At 44.5% G+C, this 13,982-nt stretch overlaps 1 protein-coding gene across 1 annotated transcript in view; it reads left to right on the forward strand.

Annotated features, from left to right (window-relative positions):
- LOC306929437 (potassium voltage-gated channel subfamily B member 1-like) overlaps nucleotides 1–10,210 on the forward strand; it is a 57,595-nt gene extending 47,385 nt beyond the window's left edge. Inside the window, exon 3 of the mRNA XM_079509974.1 lies at nucleotides 8,270–10,210. Coding sequence (XP_079366100.1) covers nucleotides 8,270–10,030 — 1,761 coding nt within the window. The 3' untranslated portion in view covers nucleotides 10,031–10,210. The remainder of the gene's footprint in view (nucleotides 1–8,269) is intronic.
- Nucleotides 10,211–13,982: the final 3,772 nt, after the last annotated feature.

Here is a 13,982-nt window from a genome sequence, read left to right on the forward strand (position 1 = left end):
GGAATAAAAATGGAGGATTTCTGTAATCAGTACCAGCTGTGGACGACAGTGTTGGACGGATGGGGAATTAAACGGGTGAGCTTCATTTTTATTGGCTTTTATCGATGTGGGCCTCGACACGTCATCACGCAGTACGTTTTCGTTTTCAGGAAGTAATTCAAGAAAATGTTTTATGGACTTTTGATATAAAAACACACAAATGAGAATTTGCCCATTTTTTTGGCATCCATTGTTAGGTATGCCCATATGATGACCACAGATATGGTCTAAAAGTGTGAACGTATTTTTCATTTCACTACGCCTTTAACCCCTGGGGGTAAAAAAAACCAACCTTAGGTTTCGTTTTTGGCTAGGTGGCCCAGCCTTCATCCAATCAGGATAGAGAGGGGCCTTCCGCCATTCATGATCGAGCAGGGGCGGGCCTTGGTGTGTGTGCTGTTGGCCTGTCGCGTAGTAGTGCATGCATGTGCACATCTTGTTACCGGGACGATCCTATATATAAATTGGTCCGTGACCCACAAATGAGTCCCGAGTCCCGACCCAGTGTTTGGGAACCAGTGCTCTAAGATGCAGGGCTGACCTTGAGAGGCAACACGAAAACTGGGCAACGTCACTATAGCTTTGTTGCCCTTCATGCCTCACTGAGCACTCACTCACGCCCGCTCACCGCTTTTTAGGGCGGCTGTGCCTCACTGAGCACTCCCTCACGCCCGCTCACCGCTTTTTAGGGCGGCTGTGCCTCACTGAGCATGCACTCATTCACACCCACTCACCGCTTTTTCAGGACAGGAGGAGGATAGCTTGCACTTCATGAGGATATTAAATATTTACCCTGCCGCCTTCTGGACTATAGGAAAAGGAGCGCTTGGGGCTAATGACCAAATCACGAGAGTGTGTGGGTGGTGTGTGCACATGTTCTGTATATGCCCTTGGCTTGTCAAAGTGGGACCCCAAGGGATCCTTGGTGGGGTTCCAAGGCGTCCCCAGCAAAATGTGCTAATACAGTGTAACAATCAATTTAACAACTTTCTCCATATTTTATACGTTGGCTATTAAAATATAGTAGATGTGCATCTGTTATTTTTTAATGTTTCTTTTTAATCTTGAAAGTATTGGAAAATCACAAATCCCCAGGGTCATTCACTTAGTGTCTGGCACAAAACATTTTTGAGATGGGGGTCCACGGTCAATGAAAAGGAAGGGACGTCTGCACACTGTTCACTGCTCCCAGGGAAAGTTCTTTATTGGTAACAACGTTTCGACCCGTGTGGGTCTTCGTCAGGTATGATACCTGACGAAGACCCACACGGGTCGAAACGTTGTGCATGTCTTCCAGGCCAATAGTGACTTCCCCCTGGGTGTGCCTACGGGTGCGTGTCTTCCAGGCCAGCCAGAGGAGGTATTCCATCTCCGGTGTCACTGCTTATGCAAACCGGAAGTAGGACGGGCTGTCCCATGACGTCATAGCCAGCCATTAACAGCTAATGACGAAGTAATGGAAAAGGAGATCTATAGGCAGCATTGTATTCTGTCTCAACACAATTGCACACACACCCTACACCTCTCTCCTCTCCTCTTAATTCCCAGTCTATCTATCTAAAGGTTTAGCACCCTCATCTGCATAGATCCATAATTCAGTTCCTATTTTACTGAAAAACACACATATGTATACACCTCCAGGAGACGAGATTAACAGGGGGGCCTCTGCCGGCCTCCCCTGCCCCAGAAAGGTGCACCGTGGGCGGGCAGGGGAGCTCGTCAAGCCCCGCTCCAGACTTAACGCGCCTGGAGCTCCTTAGTTAACAAGGCGAGCTTGTATGACACACGCACGCACACACACACCTAGCAGTTGCATGGGATGCCCTGGGAAGTCTCCCGTCCCCTCTCTGCATTGGCTGGCTGGATTTGGCACACTGCCTGCCCTGGAAGTGAAAAGGTGTGGTTGTACACGAGAGAAGTGACAGAGGTGGGTGGAGCCAGTCATGCCTCAATTGCCCCCTCAACAGTTAGCGCACTCGTGTCGCACCTGGGGTCGGTTTCAACGCCCACCTTTTGTATTTTGCACGATTCATTAGCCATGCGTCAGGCTACATTGAACACGATCTGATGCATGGGGTTTCCACTGAAAACCTAAGTAAAGGGTCCTGTTTTAGAACGCAGACACTCAGGAGCCAACAGCTCATCCTATCCTAATCAACCACCGACTGCATGGCCGCGGAAACGGTGTTACGTGTTCTTTTTTTCCAACCGCGACAGCCAGGAGGACTTAAGGGTTTCTGTGGTGACGTAACTGACCCCAAAATCAGAGTCCACTGGAGAGCGGCACGCACAGGAGCTGTGAACGAAGTCTGTGACTTTTCCCCGTTACTTTTAAGGGTCATGTTATTGCTTCCAAACTGACATTTGTTGTTGTAGTCTCTCCGGCACGATTATTTCATAGCAGGGAAATCTGCTTCTAATGGGTTGCGTTTCAGTTAGTTCATCCATCACTTAGACCTCTGGGGAACCAGACAGGAGGCAGGCTATTTTAACACGTTCAGGACGGGAACCCCTTTTTGTGTTTTAAAGGCGTTACCTTATACTTTAGCTATTGAAAAAATAGCAGATCTACACGCTCGTAGCGTGGCACCGAACCGAATGCCACGCTACGAGCTTGTAGATCTGCTGTTTTTAAAAAATCGTGAAAATGTGGCACAAGTCTTTGAATATATATTCTTTCACAGTGAACATTTTTTATTTATTTTTTTAAGATATTTTTTTTGCGGCTTACGCCTTTTATTGGTTTTTGAAGGGACAGACAGTAGGCTGACAGGAAACGGGAGAGAGATGGGGGAAGACATGCAGTAAAGGCCGTGTCGGGCTCGGGAGTCGAACCCGCGGCACACTGCGACTGGATTACCAGTCGGGTGCCCAGACGGTTACGCCACCGCCTGGGCCCACAGTGAACATTTTTAACTAAAAACTTTACTTCTGGGGGGGGGGGTCCCTGGAACTAGGCTACATATTTTCAGATAGGCGTCCGCGGCCAAATACAGATAATTCTGGGGGTCCCTGACATGAAAAAGGTTGAGCACCACTGACATAGAAACATAGATTTTTCAGAAAACTGTTAGAATCGGCCTCATGGTTCTAAATGGGTTAAGGGAAGGCTCTGATTGAGTTTAAATTTGCGTCTGCCCTTTTATATACTGTAGCCTATTGCTTTGCCGAGTTTGAAATGCCTTAGTCAGGAGTGCCCTTTGCCTAGCCCCCACCCTTCCTCCACAACCGGATGTCTCTACCTACTGTATAGTAGTAGTTCATCTAGTTCATCTCCCAAAGGCCAAGGTGTACCAGGTATGTGTAGGTAGTCATCTGCCAGGTTTAATTGGCTTACGTCTGCTTATTGGTACGAGGACATAATCCTACTGTCCACTGGCCTGGGACATGCAGCCACCACTTTGACCTTGGTGTTGGATTGTAGAGGGAGAATACAGTAGGTGTGTGTGAGTGTGTGTGTGTGTGTGTGTGTGTGTGTGTGTGTGTGTGTGTGTGTGTGTGTGTGTGTGTGTGTGTGTGTGTGTGTGTGTGTGTGTGTGTGTGTGTGTGACACAGCCAGCCAGCCTCCCTAATCCACGGTGCCATGTTTACAAGATAATGGGCTCAGCACATTATCATTTCGTGCCAGGCTCACTGAGGTCTGCTGTGGTACCGTTGTACTTCCGGGCCGCCTCCACAAAAGGAGTCTGTGTATAGTACACAGTCACATCAATCACAGTACAAAGTATACTTAATTAAATGAAGGACAGTGGTTTTCTAATTACATGGCCATTGATGGATGACTTTACTTTATTTGTTTATTTCGACGGGACAAGCATATTCATGAACATTATACGTAATAAGCAACGTAAAAACACCGGAATGAGTAAAAATGCTACATTTCATCTTCAGTCCCCACACAACACATAAAAACAAAACAGACAGGCAGTGAAGCACACTACCGGTACATTACGAGAGAAGTATAAAAACATAATGTACAAGAAACAAAGTACAAGGTAAAAGGTGCATCTCTATATAGTTCAGCGGCAGTAGCAGTGGCTATAGGGCGGCAGTGGCTCAGGGGTATAGTGGCTGGATGGTAACCGCAAGGTTGCCAGTTCGAACCCGGGCTCCCCCAGAGTTAGTGTCGAAGTGTCCTTGAGCAAGACTCTGAACCCCTAATTGCTCCTGATGTGCTGGTTGGTGCCTTGCATGGTTTCCGCTGCCATCGGTGTATGAATGTGTGTGTGAATGGGTGAATGTAATGCACAATCTATGTAAAGCGCCTTGGATAAAGGCGCTATATAAATGCACCATTTACCATTTACCAGCAGCGCCTGCAAAGGGCAACGCAGAATTGTGAGTAAAGTAACTTAATTGTGCATAAGGTGCATCATTGCTTTCAAGTAGGCTAATATAGGATATGCTGTCAAGGTGCACTACTAGACTACATGGTCACAGCAGGTTTAGTTGTCCAGTAAGTTAGTAACCATTTTTTTTAGGTTGTTAAAGGATGGAAATGACGGACAATCTCTTATTGTCAGAGGTATAGGTCAGTGGTTCCCAAACATTTTCTTGTCGAGGACCCCCAAATTGACACTGATGAGCCCGCGGACCCCCATTTGAAGAGACATGCCAGGGACCCCCCATAAGAGATAATTTTGACGTCTCTAGCAGTGATTCTCAACCCATTTAATTTGAAGGACCCCCAGTTTGACATGCATTAGTCTACGGACCCCCATTTAATGACATTTCTATCTCTGAGACCCCAATTTATATTGTAAAATCAACGTTAATTTAACTCTTGAGAGTGTACAAACGGAACGTTCCGTTTGTACACTCTCAGAGTTACAGACCCATAAGGGTCCATTTGGTTCCAAACTATCATTTAGCTGGGGAAATGAAATGAAATGAAATGAAATCTATATTTACCCAGGGTATCTGGGCTAAGCTCAAGAACTTGTTTCCAGCCAGGCCCTGCTTATAGAACACATTTCATCGTAGTGGTTCAATGCCTTGTTCAAGGGCACTTCAGCGGTGGTAATTTTAACGTGTCGGACGGCTGATTCGAACTAGGAACCTTCCGGTATCAAGACCGCGCCGCTATCCGTTCGGCCACCGCTGCCACTGGGACCCCCTGGAACTCCCTCAAGTACCCCTGGGGGGTGTGTGTGTGTGTGTGTGTGTGTGTGTGTGTGTGTGTGTGTGTGTGTGTGTGTGTGTGTGTGTGTGTGTGTGTGTGTGTGTGTGTGTGTGTGTGTGTGTGCGTGTGTGCGTGTGTGCATCTGTGCGTGCGTGCGTGCGTCATATACAGTACATATGTGTGTTTTTCAGTAAAATAGGAACTGAATGATGGATCTATGCATATGAGGGTGCTAAACCTTTAGATAGATAGAGACTGGGCATTAAGAGGAGAGGAGAGAGGTGTAGGGTGTGTGTAATTGTGTTGAGACAGAATACAATGCTGCTTAAAGATCTACCAGCGGTTCCCCACTTTGGGAACCGCTGGTATAGGTCATTCCAGATTGAACAGCGGTTTGCCGGTACGGCACTTTGCAGTCCCCTCTAACGGTTGCCCCACTGCTGATCCCTCTATCAAGCTTCCTTTTTATGAAATTGATGGATTGATGGAATTGAGGCAGATGGGATTCATACAATGAACAAGGGAAAAGTATCATACTGATTAGGCATGTCCCGATACCGATACTAATGCTAATGCTAATGCTATGCTGCTCCGTAGAAAGGTCTTGCACAACGAAAATAGCAGATCTACAAGCTCACAAGGCGTCCATCAGTGAGGCAGTGTAGACTTGTAACTTTGACAACAGCTGTTGTGAATTTTGGCCAATCAGAACAGCAACAAAAAAATCACACCTGTGTGAAGTGAGGGGCGCTAATATATTAAAGTCACTCTAACTCATGTTGATTAGGTGATGTAATGGTGATTATGATGTAACATGTCTATTTGCTCAGACACTATGACATAAAATTGTCAATGAGAATTAAATCTTTTTGTAGGACGGAAATCTACACTAATAGCTGAATATAGGAGGGCATATATAGGGGTGCATTTCATTTTGAAAAAAATGCCTTATGTGCCAAAACATTTTATTTAAATGTATTCAATGTATTCTATTGTTAACTTGAATTAAAAGCACTGGTATCGGTATTCGGTATCGGTATCGGTATCGGCTAACACAGAAATTGTTGGATCGGAATCGGATCGGAAACGAAAAAAGTGTATCGGGACATCCCTAATACTGATCCTACCAATCTATCACTGCGATCTCTATAATTTTAACACATTTATAAAGAACTATATCTCTCTACCGGGATGCTCATATTATTCTGTTTCACAGTATTTCTCTTGAATGGTGGTCTGTCTCACATAAATTTGCCTCATGTGCCTCAAATTTCTCTACCGGTATGTAATGAAGTGACATGAAGTGATCTCTTTGGCATTGTTGAAACATTTCATTTTGGTATAACGGTCTTCATTCTTCATCTTGTATAGAGCGTTGCAGTCCCGCCCCCGGCCCTACTAGGGCCCAGGAAATTATTCCCTGTTCATTTTCCTCATAGACTTTTCAAAAAGTATTTATTTAAAGACCTTTTAAGTGTCGTACAAAGCCAACTCTTGTCGTGACAAATCATGACAATAAACACAATTGTTTGGGCCGAACAAAGAATTAGAAAGAAGAAAAAGACGGCAGGTTACAACACTTTTTTTGTTGTTTTTCTTCTTTGTAATTATTTGTTTGGTCCAAAATATTGTGTTTGTTGTCATGATTTGTCACAACTCGAGTTGGCTTTGTCGTAACCGTTTTTAAATAAATACTTTTTGAAATGTCTATGGGAAAAATGCATTGGGAATCATTTCCTGGGCCTGGCTTAGTCTTGAAAGGGGGCGGGACTGCAACGCTCTATAGTTTAGTACAGGGGTTTTCAACTGGTGGTCCGTGAACCATTGGTGGTCTGTGAAGGTAGTGCACATGGTCCCTGACTATGCATTCAGTAATGTAGGAAAGTGAAGACTAGTTGAGAAACAGCTATGGCTAGTTGAGAAACAGCTCACTAAATTACCTGGTGGCCTACAGTATGATTGATTGTCAATGTTGCTGCATGGGAAGTTGGAGGTGAAGAAATTCCACAGAATCTCAAAAAGGGATTAGGGGAAAGTGTACTGGATTGACTGTTTGAGTCATCATTATTAGGAAATGTGGCCATATAAATCACATGTGTCTGCTCAGTTACAATCAGTATATCAGTTAACATGAGTTAATATACTCTATAGAAGGTTACTGTATAGAAGGTTAAGAGAAAGGACTAAATAATGACTGTTAAGCGCATGATTTAATTCATTAAATCAAGCCTTTAAGTTATCATCATTTAATTTCAAGCTTTTTCCCCCACACCACACACATACTAACCTGACTCCGCCAGATGGGGCAGCAGAGAGTACACTGGGTTCCCCCTCCTGCCCCATCTGGCGGAGTCAGGTTACACACATACCCCCACCCAACACAACAACAGTGGTCCCCAGGTTGATTCTTAGACAGGTTGGTGGTCCTCTGGTTCATAATGATCAGTAGATCAGGAGAATCCAGCACTCAGCATTATTAACATCACCTGGTCGATCCCTGCGGGTGTTTTCTGACATGGGTGTCTGTTAAGGTAGTTCTAGCTTTCCGGGAAGTGGCCATCTGATTTATATAACCACAGCTATATTTGGGCATGTCAAGATGCTAACTGTGCTTTTTTGACACCAAATGCAGTGTACAAAATGTTCACCCGCTGCTCTGGCTATTTCCCCACTTGAACGGCAGAGCAGGGTTTCAATAAGTGCAAAACAAGTCACTAAACTGGCCAATTTTGGTGGCTGAGTGCAAACTCATTTAACCCCATGAAGACCGGAGGCAGATTCTATACAAATGCCTTCTAAATCAGTAGTTCTCACACATTCAAGATACAAAATAAAACAATGTTTAAAGAAATTGCAGATTGTATATCTGCTATTTTTGAATAGCCAACGCTAAAATATAAAATGATACAGTCACGGATGCTTTCCCGGTTTTTATGGGTTACGTGTAGTATGAAAATATCACCACTGGCAGTGTTAATATAGAATTGTGCAAATGTACTGTGATGAAAAATACCCGAAATGAGTGGGAACTAAATTACATGATGTGATGTATTCTTCCAACCATGTTCATGTCAGTAATATGTGTGGTGCTTTGACTTTGTCTTTCAGATCCTGGGCGTCATCTCCATCCTCTTCATCATACTGTCCACCATTGCCTTGTCTCTGAACACCCTCCCGGAGCTGCAGACCACGGACGAGTTCGGTCAGACCACGGACAACCCCAAACTGGCCCACGTGGAAGCCGTGTGCATCGCCTGGTTCACCATGGAATACGTGCTTCGCTTCCTGTCCTCGCCCAACAAGTGGAAGTTCTTCAAAGGTCCCCTGAACATCATCGACCTTCTGGCCATCCTGCCGTACTACGTCACCATCTTCCTGACGGAGTCCAACAAGAGCGTGCTGCAGTTCCAGAACGTCCGCCGCGTGGTGCAGATCTTCAGGATCATGCGTATCCTGAGAATCCTGAAGCTGGCGCGCCACTCCACGGGCCTCCAGTCTCTGGGTTTCACCCTGAGGAGGAGCTACAACGAGCTGGGACTGCTCATCCTTTTCCTGGCCATGGGAATTATGATCTTCTCCAGCCTGGTCTTCTTCGCCGAGAAGGACGAGGACGACACAAAGTTCAAAAGCATCCCGGCGTCCTTCTGGTGGGCTACGATTACCATGACCACGGTAGGCTATGGAGACATCTACCCCAAAACTCTTCTGGGAAAGATAATCGGGGGTCTGTGCTGCATAGCCGGAGTGCTGGTGATAGCCCTGCCTATCCCCATCATTGTGAACAACTTCTCTGAGTTTTACAGGGAGCAAAAGAGGCAGGAGAAAGCCGTTAAAAGGCGGGAGGCCCTTGAACGGGCTAAGAGAAACGGTAGCATCGTCTCTATGAACATGAAAGATGTGTTCGCCGGGAAGGCAGAGTTTGTGGACATTTTGGTGGATAAGATGGAGGACGATGAGAAAAGGAAGGAGAAACTGCACGGCAACCACGCCCAATCCAACTACCAGGAGTTGCACATGAATACAACGATGGAGGCCATCCCTGTCAGGACCTTCCAACCCAGCTTCCAGGAGAAAGCCAGGCCCTCCAGCCCTCAGCATCTGAATGCACAAAAGCTGGAGGAGATGTACAACAAGATGTCCAAGGCCCAGTCCCAACCTGACCTCAACAAAGACAAACGGCCAGCTGCCAAAGCAGTCCAAAAGGGGACCGAGATAGAGATGCTGAGCATCCCCGGTGAGCTCACCGCGAGAGCTGAACACATGAAAAGCGCATCCAGCATCGACAGCTTCATCAGCTGCGCCGACGTCCCGGAGATCAGCCGCCATGGAGCCGCGAGCAACATCTCAACACGGAGGGTCAGCACCAACCCAGGCCTGGAGCCGACGCTGGAGAATGAAAACGAGGGAATCCAAGGCACCATGACGCCTCAGACAGGGCGAGCCTTAACGCACGGCCCGCATTCCGACAGCCCGGGAGACGACGACAATCCACCCAAGAGCCAATCACGCCGTGGGAGATCAGGAGGAGCCATCTCGGATAGTTCGTCACACCAGAGCCCCGATGGGTCCGTGTACACAACCGCCAGCAGCAGGACACCCAACAAAGAGACCTCCCACCTCTTCACATTCCACGATGCATCCATCAACAAGTTCATCGACGCCGACACAGATGAGGAAGATCACTTTCACGACGTTTCGGGTGCCAACCCCTCCCAAAGACTCCTAGAAAAAGACAGCCCTAAAGTGAGCACTAACCCCGGTCGCCAGCGAGGGTCTAACCTCAACGAGAGCCTTCAGAAGAGGCGGGCGAACTTGGTCGGGGAGGACAACCATGTGGCGAGCCCTGACGAGCCCTGCTCTAACGTCTAAAAATGACAACATCCCAGGCTTAGACAAGAGACAGAACAATGGGAGCCAGAAGGGTGGAGATCAAATCAGAAACAGTGAAGGAAGAAAAATTTACAGTAAATCCACACATGGAGCTGCAGTTTTTTCTCAAGTTGATGTGTTGATGTGATTACACCAAAAACACAAACAGATTTCAATTCAAAGTGACAGACCTCTGTGAAATAAGTAAAAACATATCTATAGTATATCTATATCTATATATCTATATGTCTAGACAGACAGACAGACAGACAGACAGATAAATAGATCTATATATCGATATAGCTATATTGATAGATGTACGATAGAGTTCCTGTCCTCTTACCAGGGACCGAAAACATTCAATTTAGCAGATGGCCACTCTCTAAGAACAGTTCGATGCCCACGTACGGAAATTCTGCCACAGATATTACTGTGTAGTGTTTGATGATGGCCCCTTGGGACATTCTCAAAGATCCTTTGCGGTCCCTTGAGAAACACTGGTACAGACTGGGTGGAATATACAATGGTATAGACAGGCTGCAGGCAAATCACAGAAAGCAATGAAATGCAGGACTGCAGAATGGCTGAGACACAGATAACGCTTTGTGTTTGAGGGGGGAAGTATATTGTATACTTCTATGTTTCTCCATCCGGAAAAACTGGCCTTAGTTTATGTATACTGGCATCCATGCTTTGTGTTTATGTTAATGCGTGTGCATGTCTGTGTACGATGTACGTGCATGAATGTATGAGTGCAATAATTCATTTTCATATATACTGTATATATTCGTTAAATACCATATCGTCGCTGTCGGGCAGAGACATCATATTTCCATATTTTTAATTTAACTACGCCCAACGTTATCCGACCGAGGGCTAGACATATCAGCCTGAGCTATCAGGCAAGGCCGTATGCAGCCAGCCCCTTATTGGTTAAGATACGGAAGACAAAGATGAATACCAGGTGATCATTTGCTTATCACATACCCGTAGCCTTATTCATTAACAAGGACGACAAGAAAATGGTCCACCACTTTAATTTAATTAAAACATTAACATTACTGTCTGTCTATGTGTGGAATTTCCCCCAGTGAACAAAATGGCAGCCCTGCTGGGATTTCCCCACAGTGTGGAGAGGGAGTTGGCAGGGGTCCTGCTGGCGGGCCTTGCCCTTGTTGGTACACAGCCATTCTATGTTGGCCGCTAGCTGTTTCCCTCCGATTCTAGGCACCCGGAAAAGTGTCTCCTACGCCATGAATTCTACCACTCCGTTGTGTGGTGGTGGTGGTGTCTGCCGGCTGAGTTTAATCCATGTTTCACATGCTGAGTTTTTTCGTCATAGTGCATGGTGTTACTCTAGCTGATACGACGTATGTCCCTCTCTGTCCATTTATCATTCCCATCAACCAGGGTAAATAAAGGCTGGGTATAGGTGATAAATAAATACACACGCACGCACGCACACACACACACACACACACACACACACAGTTTATTTTATTTATTTATTTCCGTTTATATTCCTGATATTCTGTCTTCATTGTGAGATTATCAATTTTGTTTCATTTTATTTAAAGAGAGTATATATATATATAGGGTCATCATCGCTGCAGAGAATACATACATGTAGACTTTAGAGAATACACTGTGATGCTGTGCCCATTTCCTGGTATGACAGAGCACCTTAATATGATTATTTTCTTTTGTAGTATTATTTATTTTTATTTATGTGTTCCACAGATTGGCAAAACAATCTGAGTTGTTTGAATCTGTAAGAGAGACAGAGAGAGAGAGAGAAAAAGGTTTTGTATGATTTCAGAATTTTCTGAAACGTGTTCAGAGGGGTCATCATGTGGTTAATTTCTCGATGAAGTGTAAATTCATATAGACTTAAGTCAATCCTGTTCAGCATCGTTTTACCTGGAAAGACGGCATTGAAAATCCCAACAATTTTCTATGTTGTTCCAGATTTGTAGGAGTGTGAATAATGTACATAATAATGTGCATAATAAAAAGTAGAAAGTTAGAAATACATTTATTGTACAAGGCAAAGAAAAAAGTCAAAGAGGTAAATATATTTTCAACATATTTTCTAAAGAGCTGATTCTCTTAGATGAATATATTAACTAATCCCATAGTTTTACATTTAAAAATGTGCTCTACGTTATGTTGATGGAGTTGCATTCATTAGAAAAAGATGTAATAGAATAATTTGCATTGTTTGCTATTGTTTTAATTATTGTGAATGTTTGTCCCTCTAGGAACCAAAGAGTATCTTTTCTGATGTCTGATATTGTTTTGGGTAATGGTCAGAAATACTACGTATTCATGTGAATTCTCTAACATAATCTTCCAGCTGAGATTTCTAAAACAACACAACACGATACAATACTATTTCAGGGAGCCATTTCTGTCACTGTAGATTTCTTTCAGGAACCAGAAGTATAGAGACTGAATATGAATGAGACGAATGCCTTGGAAAAAAAGGGAGAGTTGCTGAGTGGAGGAAGTGACCAGAAAGGAAACAGCACTTTACTTCCCATCCATTCCATAAGATAATTGGATTATTTACACACGCTGTGCAACGTCGGCATCCGCAAAAACAAACATTATGTTCATATGAGTTTGAATTAACACATTTTGGGCGGGAACCCCTTTTGGTGTTTTAAACATTATGTTATAATTTAGCTATTGAAAAATAGCAGATCTACAAGCTCATAGCGTGCCACCGAGTGGCGCGCTACAAGCTTGTAGGTCTGCTATTTTTGAAAAATCGTGAAAATATTTATTTCAGAAAACTGGAGGATTTAGAATATTTTTTTTAAATTTTGAGGTCAGGCCTAAATTAATTAAGTCTGTCTGTGACAACATGCATAAATCCAACTTCATGCAACTCCCACATACAAACCATAATTATGGAGGTACCATGTGTTTTTTGAAGGCCTTGCCTGTTTGATGTAAGTACATTCTGCGCCCCATTGGTAGCACCTGATTCCAAACATTGTATGTGAACCGCGGTATGTTGACCATGTGGTACCATGTGGTACCATGTGGTACCATGTGGTACATGTGGTACCCTGATGCTCTTTAGGTTAGTATACATCATATCATACAAGCATGCTACAGACTGTTCATTTCCAGTGCTGGATACACTCTTTATGTCTAATGAGAAATAAATATAACATTTTACCTAGTATGGCTGTGTTCCATTGCTGCTGCCATTCTGCATGAAGATGAACGGTATTTGTGCCTTTGCTTTAAGAAACACTTACTGAACGTCTGTCACTGTGGCCTCTGTAAGGAAGCCCAAATAACAATTAAATAAACTGTATAGCAATTAACTAGAGGTCTTTGTCACTGTGCTGTCAGATTGATATTAACCCATTTAAGCCCTATTTAAAAATATGTGTTGCATCGTGACACCTTTATTTTATATATTTTATGGAGGGACAGACAGTAGGCTGACAGGAAATGGGGAGAGAGATGGGGGGGAAGACATGCAGTAAAGGCCGTCGGGATCAGGAGTCGAACCCGCGGCACACTGCCAGACTGGATTACCAGCCAAGGTGCCTGGACCACTGAGCCATGGCCCAGGCCATTTGAAAGTTTTTTAACACACATTTTCTGAATTTCTTTCTGTATAATGGCCAAAATAAGGACACCAGGCCTTTCTCCCTTTCCCTCCCTCTTCCTCCCCTTCTCTCCCTGTCCCCCTCTCTCCCTCTCTCTCTCTCCCTGTCCCTCTCTCTCTCTCTCTCTCTCTAGTTACGTTCAGTTACACAGACAGTCCTTGAAAACAAACACGTGTAGACTCAGTTCAGTGACTGTTTCCATAGTGATAGTTGAAATGGCTCCCAACATTCATAAGGATCATGGAATTTGAAATGATTGAATGACTCAAAGAACATTACTGCATATTCCAAAGGGCATGGATAGACTGGCACAAGTAAAT

Source organism: Electrona antarctica (genome assembly GCF_951216825.1).
Source record: "Electrona antarctica genome assembly, chromosome: 9".
Taxonomy (NCBI): domain Eukaryota; kingdom Metazoa; phylum Chordata; class Actinopteri; order Myctophiformes; family Myctophidae; genus Electrona; species Electrona antarctica.